Below are 21,627 nucleotides of genomic sequence, written 5' to 3' on the forward strand. Positions count from 1 at the left end.
ACTGCAATTACGCGAGCGCACTAAAGAACTTTACCTGACATATTTGTACGTCGCTGGGGGCTGCGTCCACCTAAACTTGACATTGATTGGTTTGTAAACAGTTCTGCTTTGACAAGAATGAATGAATGAGGAATAAACAGATGCAAATAGTTGCTATACTTCAGTTTCCCCAAATGAACGTCTTCGTTGTGCGGTAACATTATATCGAGAGGTTTCGCACCTCTAATTTTCGTTCGGATCAAACTGAAAAGTAAGTCTGAACAAGGTAGGTGAGAAAGCCATGCAAAAAGGTATACTTCACTTTTTTGTGTCATTGAATTTACAGCTTTTAGAGCAGTAGTTCACCGACTTGTCATCACACATCTGATGCCCTTGGTGTTACTTCCTTATGTCTGTAGAGCTGCTTAGAGCTGCTCAGGTTGGTTCAGGTTTGTTAATTAATTTACATTTTCATCCCAAGTTTGGTCATGTCCTCACACTTAAACGACAGAGTTGGTATATGGCCCGTGAGTCCCAAAGCAACATTTATGAACTCTGGAAAGTAAAGGTGGCAGGCATACAGGACCTTAAGAACATAACTGACATGGCGTTAAATACTTATGTTAGTAAGTAACTTGATGTAATGTTACACATACGTAATGCTATGTGAATATAAACAAGTCGGCGTTGACTTCTGGTTTTACACAGATTCTGTGTTTGTTTGACCCAGCCATCCTCCCTGACCGCGTCCCTTTACAGACATTCTCGTACTTCATACTGCTCCTGTCAAAAGGTAGTATAAAGTGCGAGAAAGTCTGTAAAGGGACACGAATACTTACTAACATAACTAATTCAAACCACAATCTTTTCCTAAACCTAACCAAGTAGTTTTGTTGCCTAAACATAATAAAAAATGATGCACTTAAGGTCCTGTATGCCTGCCACCTTTACTTTCCAGCGTTCACATATGTCATTTTGGGACTCACTCTGTCATTAAGGTATGGAGACATGTTGCCTGTAAACTGACTGGACAGATTTAATTCAGTAGGTAGTAATCCTGTCATAATTACTATCGCCACTTAAGGCCTAACAATAAATGTAAATATGGGTTGTAGAAGAAGAAGCTTGCACATACGACCAATACGGCCTGTTTTCTGGTGAGGTCTGGCTGGAACTGGAAAACCTCCAGTTAGCAGCTTGACCTCATTTTGATTTTGTCGACCAATCGGAGTCCAGTATGTTGACTTTTCCTGTGAGGACTCAATTTTTACATTATCCAATTAATACACTGTTAACCTAATGAAGAAACCTATAACACAGCAATTACTGCAACACCCAAGTAAATTAAATGATACCTTTTTAAATAACTGCCAATGAAACCGGCTGCTGAAAGTTACATTTAGTAACTATGACGAGTTTACAAGAAGCTCAGTTTGATTTAAAAGTGAACTTTCTGCAGACTAAAGCCTTCTTCTTGGAGCAACAGACTATGTTCTCATTACTGCTGTTAAAACAGTATCAAGCTGAGCTGCTTACGAGTCTCTTTGCCAGTTGTGCCAGATGTAGTGATGTAATGAAGTTAGTAAGCCTCACTGAAGTGATAATGACAGCATGACTGTGTTTTTAATTTTTAACCTTTAATTGCCCAGGTCTCTCTCTCAGTACAGATGTGACAGCAGCAGAATGAAACACAAAACATAATGTCACAATCAGATTCCTACAGTCAATCTACGCACGGTTACATTAAGAGAGGTTAAAGTTAAGTGAAGTCAGGACCTCGACAGAGAGAATCAGACTTCTCTGCACGTCTCTCTCGAGTTGTCAAATGATCCTTTTCAATTCTCTAAAGGACACAAATTTGAAGCCATTTTCACAGCAGGCTGCTTGTAGAAAAGGAGAACAGGAACACTGAGGAGCAGCAGAGTGACACTGATTAAGAGAGAAGTAATAAAGTTGTACGACATCAATCAGCCTGACCAAGCGTCAATACAGTTTTTCACAATTGCTAAAACAGTAAACCCTCTGAACCCAGTGCTCGATGGCCTAAACCCATTTGTCGAATCAGTCACTGTTTTGGCAAAACCTTAAACAGGTTCAGGTAGTTGCAAATCTCATCCACTCTTTTTGCAAAACTCTTTTTCTCACTCACTAAAACACATTTTGCACTGTGACGCACTTGTGTTGCAAAATGGTAAATACATGCAGCAAAAGTTAAACACAACTACAACACAGCTGTCATCGTTTACACACAACAACTCATAATTCTGCACACTTTCTTGTTTCTAATGATGTGATCAAACCAAGCTACAAGTAAGGGACAGGTTCTCTACTGTCATTCAGCCTTGGGGCCATATAACCCTGAACATCTTACTTTTCTGGGTGTTCGTTGGAATTTTGTGTTTGAGCGTGAGCAGCAGGATCATCAGCCGGCTGTACATCTTGTCTATGGGACAATGTCAGCTTTCACTGTGGTGTTCTGCTAAGCAAGTGATTCAATGTAAACCAGCAACCAGTGATTCATAAATGTTTACCTTCAACCCACAGCCCTTACTTCAAACCAACAGAAGAATTTTCTCTGCCTTGTGGTGGAAGGTCTATGACCGAAAGTCATTCACTAGAGAAAATCTCTTACGGGAAATGGAATAGGCCTGTGGTGAGAGCTGTTACAGTCGGGCTGCACCAGCACTTCTGAGGGTTTTCCTCCTTTGCTTGGCAAGGTTGAAGTCTCTTACTGTATTGACTTTGATTTTGCAGTTGCACAACATTTGAGTGTAATGTGCTTTTCATTTACAGTTTTTTTCAATTGCTAACCTGCATTCAGTAATTTACTTGTGAAAAAAAGAAGTTCCTGACATTTCAGTGCTGCAATACACTTTTTTACATATTTTTTACAATTGCTAACCTGCATTGGTCAAAACTCTTCACACAGTCATCGAAACAGAAGTGTATGTGGACCAAACTCTGAATAATTTTTCATTGCTTTCACACAAAATGCATTCAATGACCACTTTCTCCAAAATCCATGAACTCTTTTCCCATTACTACTTCACCACCTGCAAAACACTGTATATCTGCAGCACATTTTTTAACACACTGTGTCCAAAACTGTTAAAAATACGTTCAAAAAAATGTTTGCAAATTTCCTGCATTTTTGCTGTAGCTGGACAAATATATACAGAAAATCTTGCTTATATTTTAGCAGAATTGGTTCAAGGGGATGGTGCATCAATTACAGACTGTGGTCATCAGGTACCAGTGTTAACTATGTAAACAACCTATGTAAAAAAAAATGTATTGCAGGAAATTCTTTTTTTCACAAGTAAATTACTGAATGCATTTCTGATTCATTCTTGAAACATATACTATAGTACAGTCAATAAAGTGAAACAGTTACAGGTTTCTTCCATTTTTTCTCAGTCGCTTTGGTACATTTGCAAAACTATTTGTATTGGTAAACTATGGCTAAACTTTTGATGACAGTGACTGAAAATGCACAAGGCTGTACTTTTTCTGTATGGCATAGATCAACAGTACAGAGTTACAGTAAATATTGCAAGAGATTGGACAGGATTCACAGTTAGACTTTTACTGTGTGCACTGTGATTTGTTTTCAGAGCATGTCATTGTGATGCAGAAAATAAAAAAACAAGACTATTTTACAGCACTGCATAGCACAACGGAAATAATTACAAAATAAGAAATGGAAACATGAAAACACCCCCTCAGGTTGATGTTCCTGTCTATTGGGCCACAGATTCTTATTCACAGAACAACAGATCAGAACTTCATCAATTTACTGTAGGACACATTTACAAAACAAGCCTAATAGACATATGTAGGAAAATGCAGATTATGACGTGTTCAACCATTTTGCATGTAGTGACTTACGCAATGACATACAGTAAGCAATTGATAATGTAAGAAACAGCAGACAAATGTACATAATAATTTGCATAAATGTGTCAAAGCATGTGCAATTTGCAATTTCTGAAAAGACTGAGAAATTGCTTTTACATATGATGTGCACAAGTGATCAGATGATGTGAAGGTTGAACAAGTAGAATTTCAATTATGATCTGATCAAAGTGACTGAAAATAACTGGATTCTATAATGAAATATTTATTTATATGAAAATATCAGTCACATTTCAAGGATAAAAGTTCAACAAATGTCAAACGTATTGCTTCCTGTTGTTAGTGTTTTGTAGGTCAGAGTGCTTTCTGAGTGGTTATTGTTGCCAGTGTTTTGGCTGAACAAGTTTATTTTGAGGCTTATATGTAGTGTTTTGGTGGTTTGAGTGACTTTTGGAGGTGAGATTAACTGTTTGGCCAGGATGCATGTTGGTAATGCAGACTGTGTGAAGAGTTTTGAAAAAGTTGCTTCAGTTGTGACCGTTGCATCTGAAAGACACTGTATAGTTTTCTTTGTTCTTTGGGTTTACTGTATTTGAATATACAGATATCCATACAGTATTACTTGTAGTATTTACAGTATACTATATATTTACTGCACTAAGTTGTGATTAATATACTTTTTAAATTGGAAAATGTGTTTCCTCTACGCAAAAACAATTTTTCTGTAACTACATGCCCTGGACGCTGTGTTCTCAGTTTTTTGATGTAGTGTTTAAAGAATGCTCTGTAGTGTTTTACATATTGACTGGCTGTGTTGATGTTTTGAAAGCATTGTTTGATTTTGAGCGCAGATCACATGGTTTTGAGGTTGATTTTGCCAGAACAGTCAGGGGTTTTGTGAATGTAGTTGAAAGACTGGGTTTTGTGTTTAAAATTTTGAGAATATGGGTGAAGGTTTCAAGAAATGTGTCTTAGCAATTGTGAAAAACAGTAATATTGGGACACTGAGAGTCGATGCTCAGAATGAACGTATCTTGTTGCCAGAGGCAAAATATAATTTTGTGCCCCCCCAAACTCCCCTTACTTCCTTTTGTTTACAGGCTTTTGACTGAGGCATGTCTTATTTAGGTACAGTATTCCATATTTTGTTGTTTTTCAGATACGTTACAGCAAATATCTGTTTATCAACATGTAGAGGGGATCGTCTAGCAATATAAGAACCATCCTAATCGGACACTCTGAGCCCTAATAATTAAAAAATGATAGATAATAGAAAAACACAGATATTCAAACAGGAAGTCTAATGTCTAATCCAATTTCAACTCATTGTTTCAGCTCAATTTAAGAAGTTATAATGTTTGTTGAATCAAACTTCTATGTTTATCCAACAGAAAATTACTATTACTAGTTTCTGTCAATGGGTCATTTTTGATTTGTTTAAATAGACAAGCTTCAGAAATTAATCTGAGCCAACAGCTGTTTACTTTTAAAGTACTTCCAGTTGTGTTTCTTCCTCCTCTCCTCACACCACACTGCCTGATTACTGCAGCTCATGATGTTTGAATGTGGTTTATGTGAACTAAGTATATAAGTTCTAAAATGGAAGAACACAAGTTTAAGTTATCAGGAGTTTTGCTGAAGAAAGAAACTGCCTTGGTTTGTTGGCGAATAACTGAAAAGTTGTTTTTACAGTGTTAACAAAAGTGTAAATCATGCTCTTTATAGTGTTGTTGATTTTGACTCTGAGCAGGAGTTACAACCCTTTTGTCTGCACACCCCTGTTAAAAGTGTTTATTGTATTTGGGCATTTGTTTCTTAGTGAGATGGTTTGCCTTCTAAAAATGTTCCTCACAATGTCCCTGTTTAAGCAGCCAGAAAGGAAACTGACATGATGGTAGAAACACGTGTCAGCTGGTGAAGCATGGAAATGAAAAAATCATTTTGAACATATGTAATTTTTTGTGTTTTACAATACTTCCAACAATACAGAACTCCCCTCCAAAATGGACCCTGGCTAAGAAAGCACACTAATAAATAATTGCTGTGTATTGTTCGCACATTTTTCAGGCAAGCACAAAAGCTTCCTTTTATCAGGACTAATTAAAATATGTTTAATATTTAACAGCAGAAATATCTGGAGCACCAACGGCAGTGATCTGATATGCAGATGATTTTGTTCATCATGCGAAAGGTAAAACTTAAAAATATTCTGAATATGCAGTGAAGTCCTCGTAACAGAGTTTCAGAATGAAGTCGCATACAGTTTCAGGACAAAATTTCACACACAAAGGTGGCAGGACCAGCTTTATCAACAAAGGGGAATCAAAACAGGAACATTTTTACTGGAAGGGAGGCTACAGAGCTCAGAGCTACAGAACAGCGATGACAGGACATCAAGACAGGACACGCCTGGAGCTCAACTCTCGGGCTCAACTTTAAAAACTGAATCAGAGCTAAAGATGTGGACGCCATGTCACTGGAAATCCAAACATTTTAAACTCCTGTGGAAACATCCAACACCTTCAGAGGCTTTGCAGTGTTTCTGTTTTCAGTGTGAAATGCACATTTTTAGCTTTTACAACACTTACAAATGTTGATATAGGTATAATTTAATTGGAAGGTTCGAGTTATGTTCATATACAGCTAATTGGCACTCGCTAGTATGTTTTAGTAAACGTGACGCAGCGAGTAGTTTGACATCATATGTCAGCTATCGGCGTTCATATCCTGTGTCATGCTTTAAGGTAGCGTTTACTTTTTCAATATCAAACGAAGACCATCTTTTTCCCATCTTTAAACAAGTGTGACCAGTGTTACTTCCAAAATGTAATACATTATAGATTACTAGTTACTGTCATTTGAAAGCAATTAGTTATATTACAAAAGTACTGTTTGTGATTTGTAATGCTTTACACTACTTTTGCATTACTTTTGAGTTACTTTCACTGCTGATATAAGATGTGCTGCATAGGTGGGTCCCAGTGATGCACAGTTATATCCGCGGACATCATAAAAATTAAGCTTCTGATAAGTAGCGGGGGGTCGGTTGGGGTAGATGGGTGAAATAGGATGAATCCTGTCCCCATTAAGAAAAACGCTGTGTGCAGTTACGCACGAGGTACAGCAGCAGAACGTCACTGATTATTTGAATCTAACGACACTCTGACAGGATCAGTCAGGATGAACTGTCAGCAGCCTTTCTGATCATGAAAGTAATTCATTAAAGCACAAACACACATTGCCTATAGAAATCTATTTACGCATGATCCATCAGGGGAGCTACCGTCAATAGTTTGCTCATTGCCTCCAGTTTAAACCATCAGATTCCCACAACAGGAAATAACGTTACTCTTTTACTCATATTTGTTTGTTTTTCTGGTGCCGAAATGTTTCTCGGTATTGGTGAATTATAAAAAAAAACAAAAAAACTTTCGGGTTGAAATGAGTTTTTACGCTCATTACTGAGATTGTAAGGGGTATAATATTACTGATATTCTTTTTGTAATGCGTTTTATTACATTACATTTATTCATTTAGCTGACGCTTTTATCCAAATCGACTTACAATTGCTGTACATGTCAGAGGTCGCACGCCTCTGGAGCAACTAGGGGTTAGGTGTCTTGTTCAGGGACACAATGGTGGATGTGTCACAGTGGGGGATAGAGCCTGGGTCTCTCACACCAAAGGCATATTACTGCATTTCAGCAAAAAGCAACACATTACTGTAATTGCGTAACTTTTGTAGCGCCCATAACCTTAAAAAACCTTAAGAAATGTTTAACCTCAGCCAAATTTGTGAATTGATGCATGAGACAGGAGGTAAATCCTGGTCACTGATCCAACCAATCACTTTTCAGATTCAGATTAGTAGTAATCAACCAATAAATGATGATGTATAACTATAGATTAAGCTACCAGGCAATATATAAAGTACCTGTACACAGTAAAGCATCAATAATTATTATCCTGTGATATTATATTATTCTGAAATGGCGCTGATCTGCACTTTTACTTTATGGTACTTATAGCATATTTTGAAATCAATACTTATGTAGTTTTACCTAAGTGAGGTTTTGAATGCAGGACTTACTTAAGTATTTTTACACTGCGGTATTTATACTTTTATATTAGTTAAAGATCTGAGTACTCTTTGCACCATTGCTGATAGGAATAATGGACAAAACTATGATAAGTTGCTGGTCTATCTGGTCTGTCTGAGCAGTAAAGTTACAGATACAACACATATTCTCTTGACTGTGTTTCTTATGTTTGTCTTCAGTTAAAAGAATACCCTAGAGTTATTTCATATTCCGAGTTGTGATGTTTATGAATTACTGAGCTATAACCTGTTTGCAAGTTAATGAATGTTAATCAGTGATGGCTGGTGGCTCAACGTGTCTATCATGTCCTCGTGTTGCTGTCGCTCTCTTCTACTCTGATCCTTAAAGGAAACATTAGAGGTTTTATATTCTGTAAAGGAAAACAGTGACACAGAGAGATCAGGAGAGTAAAGTCAGAGAAGACAAAGGAATAATGAATGAATGAATGAATGAGAGAGAGAGTCACGCTGTAAAATGTTAATTAACATAACTCTCTGCTCAGTGATGTATGTGACATCCAAACCATCTTTATCCTGCAGTGCCAGAAATACCAAACAGTAATAAAGACGCTGAAGAATGCTGTATAGGCTACTTGACAGCTGACAGGTAATATATAATCCTAAATAATAGGTCACTCGAGTACGCTCTGGACCTGTGCTGAAGAAAGGCTAAAGGTGACACGTCTTATGTTAAATAACGATGTTTAGATGACTTATGTCACGTGACTTACATAATTCACTTATTTTATCCCAGGGGTCTTTATTCTCTTTCTTTGTCTAGGTTCAGGACCGAAGATGTCACAGCTTTCGCTGTCAGGGCCCCGAGGCTATGGAAAAACCTGCTGGAGGAAATAAGGCTCACAGAGTCACTGTCTTCTTTTAAGTCTCTTTTAAAAACGCTCTTTTATCGGACGGCAAATTCAGATTTTATGTGAGCTGCCCGTTTATCTTAAGGTTTTTATGTTAGTTATATTAAGCTATTTATTCTACTTTTATTCCTCTTATAGTTAATCTGTTTTACTTCATTGTGATTGCTTTTTCTTATTCTTATTTTGTATCATGTATTTTATCTTCCATTGTGGTATTTCATGTCCATTTCGGCCTGTGTATCTTTTGTGAAGCACTTTGTACTTTAGTTTGATAAGTGCTATATAAATAAAGTTATTAATATAATTATAATTATTATTATTATTGACATAGGTCACTGAATAGAAACCTGACAGCCAGGCACACTTTTTTTCTGCGGCCATAATTTAGAATAACCTTGGTAGATGGAATTAAAAAGGCTTTTATTTCTATTACAATTATTTACTTTCTGACCGGGTCGTCTTCAAGGTGTCATAAAGCATGACATCAAGGGTGCATACAGAGGTCATGAGCTGGGAGTACTGTATCTTCATAACAGTCACCCACCATCATATCTTTTGAGTTTGTTCCAAAACTGCTGAATAAAACATTGAGGTAAGCAGGAAATCCACCATATTTTCTCCTGGTGGGCTTCCTGCGGAGTTCCTCACACACCAGCAGGGAGAGGGAGAGACACACGCCACAATCATAATCATTTTACAGCTCTGTTGCAATAAGAGGTTGATCTTGTTTGAAGGTCCTGCACTCCCACATGGGTGTTTTCAGTTATTCTAAGACCTGATCTCAGGTTGATGTTGGACAGAGCTCTGATGGGAACTGTGGCTGAACTCTCTCTGGCCTGTTATGTAGAGGGAAGAGCAGGAAAAAAATTTGGTGCAGGTTGTAGATGAGGCAGAAGGTATTTGGCTTTAAATCTTTATTAGCTGATAATTAAACAGCAGCAGATGGAGGATATACTGTTATCTTTTTACTTCAGAGTCGCAACAGAACCTTTTCTATTTTGATTCAGCAACAGTAACCATATGAAGTATATGTTAGTGCACGTGATTGTACCTAAATCAATTTACTTATAGACCTTTTTATACAGCCTGTTCAAGGCGGGAATGTTGTGCCGTTTTTCCGGCTTGCTATTCTGTTTAAAAGGTACAAACATGGGGGGACATTGTTTTTCAACCATTAAGTCGGCAGCGGAGAGAGTAACAGAGCCGAATCAACGTGATTGATTCGAATCAACGTGATTGATTCAGCATGGGCGTCATGTTTTGATGACGTGTTATGTGTGTGATCCACCACAGGGGAACAGCAGTTAGCAGCTAACTCAGAGAATAAGAGGAACAAACACGCTGCTCGCACAAATCCATCATTGGTCACACCATGTTATATACGATGCACAGCAACTTTCTTGCATTTGCAGAGTGTCATAAATGTGCACGAGTAGCTAAAGGACCTCAACACTAAGTTCACCCGCCTTTATTATTATTATTTGGAAAGAACTGTGGCTGCACAACGCGTTATACGTCACACAAGATACTGACACACCTCTTTTGCTTCCAGAACGCTAGCATGCATCTAAAATCATTGTTTGGTTTAGTGTAAAAAAGGAAAGCCGGAGTAATGATGGGTTTTTACTGCAGTTTTGTGGGATCTCTTTTTAAAAAGGGCTAATAAGGATCAGGACTGGAGAATAAATCAGGCATAGTCTCTATCAACCACGTAGATCTGAGAAGAGGTCACAATGACTTGTTTTTATTTTATTTTTTTAAAGGTACTTTATTGTCACATACACATGTTGCAAAATTCATACTCTACATTTAACCCATCCCTCAAGGGAGCAGTGGGCAGCCGCTGTGCAGCGCCCAGGGACCAACTCCAGATCTATATCAGTGTCTGGTAAATGGCATTGACTGAAAAATCGAACATTTGGGTTTTTTTGATGATGGTGGGAGAAACCGGAGCACCCGGAGGAAACCCACGCAGACACGGGGAGAACATGCTACACTGTACTATCCACTGGACCACAGTGCCGCAAGAACTTGCATTACACATAACCTCGACCTGAAGTCTAGGTTTGGATGGAGATAAAAAGATTTTTTTGAGTCTAGAGCCAAAGGTCATTTATTTATGTATTAGGTCCTCTGTGTGTTCTCACGCCACATGCACCTACGAGCCTCTGCAATCATGTCATTGCAGCTGCCTTGGCTCGTTGTTGAGAATTGGCTCGTTGGTCTGCCATTCACCTCCTCCGCCGAAAACACACCGGTCTCTAGATAACAGCGGTATTTTTAAAGACCAGAAGAACATGCTAAAATGACTTCACAGCCCTGCGCTGTTTCTGGGGGGTTGGTTCATCATCCAAAGAGCCGGATGTGATCAAATACTCGATACACAAGTCTTGTTAGTTTGAAACACCAGTATTTGCCTTAAAAACTCTAAACTGGTCAGAACACACACTGCCTTAATTTATCTGTCCCACACACACACACACACATACACACACACAGAGTTTTTTAAACCCTTTATCTCTCTATGTCTCGCTAAGCTGTTTATTTACTCTCATACACGGCCAAAACATGTCTCAACACACACACACACACACACACACACACACAGAAAATCTGCGATGAATGTTTGGCTTTATCCTCTCAGATGGACAAAATAACAGAAACAGAGTGTGGCCATCACTAAGGGTTTCTAGACTTCTCAGCCAGACCGTCACATGTGTATTAATCCAGTCCCAAACAAATGCACGACTTCCTCCTGTTTGAGTAACGTTTAATAAAAACTACAGAGACCAACTGTTTTAGGAAAACGGAGAATTTGGATAATGGATTATATTATTTTTTTTAAACTCTACATTTGTGAGGTGTTTTTAAAGATGTACATCTCCAATAGGAACCAATGAGCGTGGAGCAGAGAAGCACAAACAGGAAGTCAGAAGGTTTGATGGACTGATTACGTAACACATTGTTGGTTTGGGTCTTTCAATGAGAAAAATATTAAATATCAAATATCCTTCAATAACACTTAAGGTAGTGACAACTAACAAATATTGCAAATTATTATATTGATTAAGCGATTCATTGTTTAGTCTGTAAAATGTAAGAAAGTAGTGAAAAACCAAACCACCAACTGTTTCCCAAAGTCAAAGGTGACATCTTGAAATGGGCAGTTTTGTTGGATTAACAGTCCAAAACCAAAACATATTCTGTTTATTATAATGTGAGACACAGAACAGCAGCAAATCATTATATTTGATGAGCTGGAACCAGAGAATCTTTTGTATTTCTGCTTGAAAAATTACGATTATCAAAATAGCTGCCATTAAATCGGTCAGTATACTATTCCATTAATCTTTTTACGCTCTAATAAGAAGTCAGCACTTTCTATCTCTGAGAGTCTAATTCTCCACTACACACACTCTTCAGAGAGCCTTAAACGCATCAGAACAATAAACCTCCGGAAAATGTTGAGCACAAACCAACCAACAGTTTGGCTGAAACACAAACTGAAACTATTTTACGCACAGAGATTTGTCTTTTGTGCATGCTAAAGATGACCCCTTAACTTCATTTCTTCAGGAGGGCCAATTCACGGAACCATTAGTTCATCTCTGATTTAAAAGTATATAAACTAAACTTCTGATAACAAGAGAAACAACTGCTGACAGACAAGATGCCGAATTATTGAAAGTATATCACGTATCACATGTTTGGAGCCAAAACTGGTCCTAAACGCGTCCAGGAAACGAATTTCTCGGTAGCCTACCGACCCCTGGACTGATGTGCCCACCTGCCTCGTGGATGTTCTCCTCGCAGGAGTACCAGATGCCGGTGTGGAAGCGGCGGAAGAGGAAGCGGTCGTCCCCGGTCTCCCAGCTGTAGTGCACCTTGTTCTGGTCCGTCTCGTTGACGCCGTAGTCGATGCAGTTGTGGCGTCGCTGCTTGCTGCAGTTGGGCTTGGGGACGCGCTGTGTGCCCTCGCACCAGTACGTGGTGATGAAGGCGGTGGTGGAGAAGAACAGGGCCACCAGGTTCAGACCCACCGACAACAGCGCGCGACATTTCCGCGTCGTCTTCATTATCTCAATGCGAGCGGCCACGTCCCCGCAGGCTCGGGCAAGTAAGTTCATCCAAGAAGGAAGAAGCAGGAGGCGGTCAGAGGAGGAGGAGAGGCATGGTGCGGCACAGACGCACAGAGAAATTACGCGCGTCTCGCTGCCTCTTTCTCTTCTCTTTGTGCGAGTTTGTCCTCAGAGGGAAGAGAAGTGACAGGTGGTCCGGACTCTCCGAGAGAAGAGAGAAGACCGTAAATCATGAATATCCTCTTCCATCTACTTCAGCATCATATCTGACACCTTCCAGCCTCAAGGACAGAAGACCGTTCACTGTCAGAGACGCTCACTGAAGAAACGTGACCGGAGTCTCTCTCTCTCTCTCTCTCTCTCTCTCTCTATCTCTCTCTCTCCTTGTGCGTCATCACCGTGACCGGACTCTTCTTATTAAAAAGAAAAAAAACTATAAAGTTGCCTATAAGGAGCTACAACAACTCTCTATTTTTATCATTATCGCTGTCGAATCATCAATTGATCATTTGAATGTCAGAAAATACTAATAAGAGCCTGATGAAGATGATTCCAGTCAAAAACCTAAAGATACTCAGACTAATGTCATATATGACAAACAAAAGCAGCAAATGTTCCTTTATGAGAAGCTGGAACAAATGAATCTGTAACATTTTTACATGAAAAATTATTAAAAAGAAGATTTTAAAGAAATTTATATTGATCAACTACTCAACTAATTGCCTAATCCTTTAAGCTCTGCCCATTTTAATGTTAGAAAATTCTTCAAAGCATATGTATGTACCCCTGAATCAGCAACTAACCTCACTGTGACAGACTATATTCACCAGTTTTCTTGGGAAAATTATAAAAATGTTCATCTCAGTGTTAAAAATCTCTGGCTGCTGTTTGTCCTCCTCTAGTAGGCTATCACACGTGATTGTGTTTTTAGCTGCATTTTAATTAAACATCAAGAAGAGTGTCTGGTTTATTAGACTAAATTCAAACCAGCGTTATCAAACAGATACGATAAATGCCAGCAAAAAGGTTTTTCACTGCCTGGCACATTTATAAACCCTTTATAAAGAGTGCTTTATGTAGTGGTACCAAAAACCCTCCATATAATTCCTGTTCTTCATTTACCCACAGCCCAGCTTTCAGTCATATCTGTAAAGATCTTTTTTTCTGCTAACCAACTATCGAGACACTGACTAAATCACTTTGGTGGAGGAAAAAGCAAATATTAATCTCCTCAGCTGTCATCTGTTAATGTTTATAGCGTTAAGGTCTATTTCAGTTCACACTGCTTTTACAAAACGTCTTCAACACAACATGGAGGGGTTGGTTTTCTTTCTATTTGGCACATTGGATACATTATGCACAATAGAGGAGTTGTTTTGCCTCTACTGGACACTAGCATGTAGCAGGATCTACTCTGGTTTTATGAATGTTTAATAAACAGGAGTAGTCCAACCTACAGGGACAATAGGTTTGTGCTCAAATACACCAATCAAAAGGGGAAACCCCCGTTCACCATGACATACCTGTATATCTTGGAGGACACTTCTCTATTGTTTGTTTTTCCAGGTGTGACGTGCTCAATGAATGTATAGAAATCGGCCAGCCCTCTTATAGATCAGCCAAGGCATGAAAATCACCAGCGACAAGGCCGAGCCGCCCACCGCACAGATCCATCACCTCTCACTTTATGGCTCCCACCTCCAGATCAATGTAGCCTGTGTGTGTGTGTGTGTGTGTGTGTGTGTGTGTGTGTGATGTATGTTAACTCAGTCTGATTCAGAGTAATTCAAGAGAGTCAATAAACAGAGCAGAAAACGATGTGTTGATAAATGTGTGATAATGCTGTTGGATTTATCTGCAGTCAAACTCTGAACTCTTCAGGATATATTTTACTGGATCAGATATTTTTGGAGCATTTTAGTCTTTTTCACAGGCAATTTACTGACGTATGCAGTAGGCACTTTATCTTACTTGTTTAAAGGTAAAGGTACACGTCATCTCTGAGCACCAGGGACAACGATGGAAATACTGGAAATTAATTATTCTATCCCTATGGTCTTGCTGTTTGCATCTGCCTGTACCCCTGCCTTTTTGTGCATATCATTGCGTTTCTGATTTTTTTTCTCCAGCTGCCTGACTTTCTGGATTGTTATTGTTTCTTTTGTCAGTCAACTTTTTACCTTTAGGATTACCTTGTTTTGCTGGACACTAGTTTGGGATGCTATGTTTAATCCGTACATTTTTGTACCCTATGTTTTGTTGTGAATAAATTAGTTAAATTCATCCAGCCGTGTCAAGTGTCTGCACTTGGGTCCTAAAACCTGTTCGCAAGGGCGTCCCTTTGTGTTGAAAAGTGGTGGGGACATAAAGGCTCACATTAGGGACAAGTGTGTCACGAGACTTGACGATGGTCAGAAACAAGATGAGAATATTTTTAACACTATTTTGAAGAAATATGAAATGCAGCTGCTTGGTTTTTTTTTTTAGCTTAACCTTAAAGCTGTGGTAGGCAATTTTATGTTTTTGGAAATTCTTTACATCCTAACAGTAATCAATGTATCAAACAAGCACGGCCAATCATTTCATTCGGACGTTCACGCGTTCAGAATCTACATGTCTGTTGCTAACTTTATGTTACTCACCCCAGCTTTAACCAAGAGCTGTAAGTGTCTTAACGTAACTACAGTATGAAAAAGATGAATCGTGCTTTAGTTGATCAAGTAGAAAATAAACTACATTTTTTAACTTAGAGCGATTACTTTTTTTTTACGACTTCAAGATTTCTTTGCTTGTTTACTTCAAATGTACTTGTTCTTGTTTTTGATTGTATTTATCTTCACTTTTAGTTCACAGGTGGATCAATTATTTTATGCATATGACACTTGTAACAGAGATGTAGTGTGTGTATGGTTTGGCATTATGTGTATGTTCTTGTTGATTGATCATTTGGATTGTTTAATATTTTATCATTGTTATTTATGCATTTAGTTTTTTTAGTTTGTTTAAATGTCGGTTAAGTTCCATGTTATTGTGTATGTGAGGATTTTTAAAAATGAGACCCAAATTAAATTAGAAATAAATAAAATAAACTGTTATCAACATTTCAAGACCTTCATTATGTTCATTAAAAAATAACGTATGAGTGAAATATTCTTGTGTTTAACGCATGTGTTTTCTCACTTCACTACACTATTCTTTGCATCATGGTGTACTTTTGACACGGCCTAAATTTTGTATGTAATGTAAAGTGGTAAATGTTTCCAATTAGAACACAAACTGAACAAAAGATCAAATATGTGTTGATTTCAACAAACACTAAGAATAAAAATATTTTGGTTTGTTTATACTTTTATGCCAGCGTTTTATTTCTTAGATTTTGAACTCCCGAAATAAAGCTGTGAATCACTTTGCCTGTTGAGGATTTAATCCCCTTTCTGGCTTGAAAACACACATAAATATACACACACCTGCGCACACACACACACACGCACATATATTTGTTGCTGTGTTGTTGGATAGATGCCCCTGACAAGATTTCCCACTGGATATATGGGACCATCTGTGGGTTCGCCCCAGCTTTGTTTGCCGTCTGAATTAAATCCCAGCACCAGCCAGTAGATCACGACGTCCAAGTTAACACACGAAACACCGCCGGCAACAACAACAACAACAACACACAACTCTGACTGCTGCAACACACCACTGCTAACTTCTCTTCATTACATTTACTCATTTAGCTGACGCTTTTATCCAAATTGACTTACAATTGCTGTATACATCAGTGGTCGAGCGCCTCTGGAGCAACGAGGGGTTAAATGTCTTGCTCAGGGACACAATGGTGGATGGGTCACAGCGGGGGGTCTCTTACACCAAAGGCGTATCCTTATCCATTGCCCCATCGCCACCAGTGCGTATGCGGATTTTAAATGTCAGGAACAAAAAACTTCAGGCACTTTTTCATTGAGTATGATTTTGTTTCACATCGTGCAGAATATTTTTCTGGGGGAAGGATTTATTTAAACATGTTCCAGGTCCTTTGTCAGTTTTCTGCCTTCTGCAGGCCTCAGATAATGTTTATGTAAAGGGGACAATCTGGCAGGGAGCAATTGAAAACCCAGAACCCAGGAGCGTTCTTCAGGGCCAAAGCCCACCAGGGACTGAAAACCTGTGCCTCCATTTGATGAAGTGGCGGGCAGTGCAAGCTCGGTAGGGGGAGGAAGGCTGAAGTGAACTTTTAAGTTTAGAGACATGGAATGTGGGATGAATCCTCAGTTACCGGGGCAAGCGAAGGCGGACGGCCACAGGATTAATTACCCTGGAGATGGGGAATGGACCCACTTCAAACAGACAGAGTGACAATGAGACCTCCACTGAAGGTGGTACCTGGCGACCAGTCTATGTGTGGGTTATGTCTTCTTAGCGAAGGGTACCCCAGTATGAAAAGAGTTGCCGTGGTGCATGGATGAAAGACGACTTGGAAAAGTTTGAAGCTTTCTCAACTCTGCAGCCAGACAAGAACTTTTACGTTGGATGATTGTGCAAAATAAATGTGATTGGCTAATTAATAATAAAATCTACTGTACAAGACTGAAGTTATGGAAAATAAACTGTGGCCTTAATTTCATCTACAACAAACAAAACAGTCATTAAAGCACTTTTTCAATGACAAAAAGAGACAAAAACTAAATACGTAACCTTTGAAGATAAAATACATGACAAAATGTAGTAAAATTAATGAGTTACTGTTTTAATGCAGTCAACCTGCATGTAATGAATGATCCTCCTAGTGTTGAAATTTAAATAGTACTCCGACACACTTTGTCAAAAGTGATGAGGATGTCTTTTAGCAGACCGGTATAACAGAATTACATCCAAGTTGGACGACTGTGCATCTCACAATTTACACAGTGTTCACCGCCGATGCAGGCTGTTTTCCTTTGTGTGGAGAGGTGGAAAGTGAGGGTCTGGAGGTTGGGGTGGTGGATTTGTATAGCTCATCTGATGTTTTTAATAAATTATAATCGTTCCCAAACTTTAACTTAATTATTTGGTTGCCTAACCCTAAGAGAGAGAGAGAGAGAGAGAGATTGAATTAATTTCCTCCAGCTGTTCCTCAGTGTGTACTGTGGGCTGTTATAGGACTCTACAGATCCTATTAAGAATCAGTTTTAACACACACACACACACACACACACACTCATCAGAGGGGAAAATTACTTCACTCTCCAGATTAAACACACACACATACACACACAGTCTCTCCAATTAAAGTTGACATTTTTATCAAACATAATCACACATCGTGTTAAAGACACATTCCATGTTTTAACACAGTTTGTTATTAACGTTACAATTTTGACCAATAAAGGCAAAAAAAATTCCTGAGGCCAAACTTGGCGTTAAATAAATATATAGTGTAATAAGAATGGCTATTTGTCCATGATACTCCATGATTATCAAACTTCTGCATGATCATTGTTGGCATTTTAACATGTCAAGAAAAAAAGAAATTCTGTTTTTCTGACGGTCAGAAAGAGCTGCAGACGATAGATCAATAGATCACACCTCACCACAGTCTGAAGTACATCTCATAGAAAGTGTAATTTACATGTGATGACAGTTTTATCAATTATCCCTTGGCCATAGAAAATATAGGTTTCTAATTGGCTGGCTTGTGTCTTAAAATCATACGGACCCTCCCACAGGCAGTGGTCGAAGAAGTTTTAAAGGTATAACATATAAATTCACCACATCTGGATATGCATATTTTTCACAGGACAGGAAGGGTATGAAAATGTGTAATCTGAAAAGTAACTAGTAACTACAGCTGTCAGACCAACGTAGTGGAGTAAAAAGTACTACATTTGTCATTGCCTCTGCACTGTCCGGTCCCATCCCCACCAACAAGCTGGCCTTACAGCAAACATTCATCCAACTTAACTTTCTTTTTGTGTGGATTTAAAAATATATATTTTAAACCGAAGGATGAAAATGTTCCTTTAAGGGTTGAGAAAATGATCTTGCTTCTTAATCTAAATAAACTATTACTATGATTTTATAAAATATGATGCATTGCTGTAGATTAAACTACTCAACAGTATATACAGCAGTTAAAATTAACAAAACCCTACATCTACAGCAGTAAAATGCAGCAAGAATATTAATCCTGTTGCATGGTTGTTCCTCTTAACCTCCCCCATGTGTGTTTGCCACATAACTCATGTGAAATAAATTACATAATAAATGATTGATCTATCTTTATTCCAAAAACATAATAGTAAAACACTGACATAGAACATCTACCACATTTTCTGTACTTTTACTTTTGGTACTTTAAGTGCATTTTGAGATAATACCACTACATACTTTTACTTAAAGGTTCAGTGTGCAATATTTATGAAGATCTTTTGACAGAAATGCAATATTGTATTACCTTAGAGTCGTTTCTATCTACATACACCGCGGGTCCTCCCCCATGGACGTCGCCATATTGCGCCCGTCATCAGAATCAGAAGGAGCTTTAAGTAGTGTTTTACACATACAAGGACAAACTGCTCTACAGAGCACGTTTCGTCTCTACACTGAATATTTACAAAGAAGAACAACAACAACAACATCAACAAGTAGCATTAGAAGTAGTAGTAGACTGGTTTATTAGAAGTAATAAAAGAAGTGAAATTTTTATGAATGGAGGGCCGCACGTTTTAGTTAGCACAAGAGCCGACAAAGCGTGTTGCTTGCAAACGTATGAGCAGTGACTGATGGTCCATTCATGTGGTGTCGGAAAAATCTGATTCTTTTTTTCTTTCTTAAATTTTTATTGCGAAAAGAGAAATAAAGTGTACATGGGATGTAAAGAAGTCACGTGTAGCATATACATATTTTGCAATTTGTAATGTGGTTATAGGGGTTAGTTTGCTGTCCATGTAGAGTGAACTAGATGTCTGCGTGTTGTTTATATGCTCTGATATATGCTAGACTAGAATGCAGGACTTTTACTTACAATGCAGTATTTTCTCAGTGTGATGTACAGTATTTTCTTAAGTAAAGGATCTGAATACTTCTGATGAAACCATAGCATTGAATAATCCCACTCAATGAATATTGTCAGAGCAAGAATTTACCTCAAAACTGCCTTTTCCTTCCATGTCCACAACTCTTACTGTGAGAAATGTGCATTCTGTGTTTCGGACAGACAGACAGAAGGGCAGGCAGCAGGTGAGGGTTTGGATGGAGGTGAATGGGCCTCATGGGGAAAATGCGGCCCGTCAAAACAGACGTCTTCACCACAGATTAACGCCTCCAACAGGAAGTGATCAACATCTGGACTCCCTGCTGGAGGTGTCAGAGGTGAAGAAACACACTCACTATTTCTGACTCTGGTGTCACATTGATACTTGTCACACACACACACACACACACACACACACACACACACGGGCTTCTGCAGGGAAACACACTACCAGCCGTTACCCACCGAGCTGATATTTGTGTGCTGTCAGCGGCTCAGAGCGACCTTGGCTGAAATTGGCTGCAGCCTGTGAACTGAAGTTGATGTTGTGTTTAATCAAAGTCAGCGGTTCAGCTCCGTGACTCAGTATGACTGACACCAGGTTTCATGACACGACACTGTGAGGCTACAAACCCTGAATAAAAGACTTCATTTACATAAATTGTTTTCTGCTCTCTCAAATAAAATAAAAAAAACCTGCACAGTTTGGAATTACTGATATAAGTAGTTACATTATCAGCTGCTTAGGTTTATCTGTGATCTGTTCGATGTACTGATCGAAATAGTCCCGCTGGATTATATAAGACCCTTGACTTTAAAATAAAGCAATGTGTACAAAAGACTGATTTTTAGCCTGAAAAGGAAATAATCTAGTATTTAAAAGAAAAGCAAAGATCAGTTAAAAGTCACAAGAAATAAAACAATATTGTTTATCAGTATTTGGTGTAAACTGTGGACCGTGTACACTGATACTGATACCAAATATTTATAACATAACCAATCCATTTCAGCATACACTTAAAGATTCAGTGTGTAATATTTAGGAGGATCTATTGACAGACATCAATGTAATATACATCACTATGTTTTCTGTGGTTTATAAAGACCTGACATAATGAACTGTTATGATTTTATTACCTTAGAATGAGACATTTTGCAGTCTCTTCTTACAGCAGCCCAAATGGACAAGCGTCACTACGTTGAATACGTACAAACAATAAGTATTAGTAGTATTAGTAGTATTAGTAGTATTAGTGGTCTGTTTTGTTAGAATCAATCATCCATCCATCCATCCATCGTCAACCCTCACACGCTCACACTCACACTTACACCTAAGGACAATTTAGGGTCACCAATCAATCTTGCCTGCATGTCTTTGGATGGTGGGAGGAAGCCGGAGCACCCGGAGAGAACCCACGCGGACACGGGGAGAACATGCAAACTCCACACAGAAAGGCCGGGGCAACCGGGGTTTGAACCCACGACCTTCTTTCTGTGAGGCGACAGCGCTATTAATCAATCAATCAAAATTTATTTGTAGAGCACATCCAAAGTGGACACAAAGTGCTGTACAGAAAAACAATAAATAAATGAATACACAAAAGTTTATCATTTTTATTTGGTAATAATGCAGTAATAGATGTTGCTAATAATAAACGCTCACGTGTTTCTCTCTTTCTATTCAGGTCTGCGGCTATAAAAGTTAATGAGTTGTCAATAAATAGAATTTGGATC

The 21,627-nt window shown here is 38.5% G+C and overlaps 1 protein-coding gene across 1 annotated transcript in view; it reads right to left on the reverse strand.

The window, feature by feature from the left end:
- Positions 1–13,081, reverse strand: part of gsg1l (gsg1-like) — a 43,113-nt gene extending 30,032 nt beyond the window's left edge. The window contains exon 1 of the mRNA XM_046043642.1: positions 12,590–13,081. Within this exon, the coding sequence (XP_045899598.1) occupies positions 12,590–12,929 (340 nt within the window). The 5' untranslated portion in view covers positions 12,930–13,081. The remainder of the gene's footprint in view (positions 1–12,589) is intronic.
- Positions 13,082–21,627: the final 8,546 nt, after the last annotated feature.

This window comes from Micropterus dolomieu, linkage group LG02 (genome assembly GCF_021292245.1).
Source record: "Micropterus dolomieu isolate WLL.071019.BEF.003 ecotype Adirondacks linkage group LG02, ASM2129224v1, whole genome shotgun sequence".
In the NCBI taxonomy this organism is placed as follows: Eukaryota; Metazoa; Chordata; class Actinopteri; order Centrarchiformes; family Centrarchidae; genus Micropterus; species Micropterus dolomieu.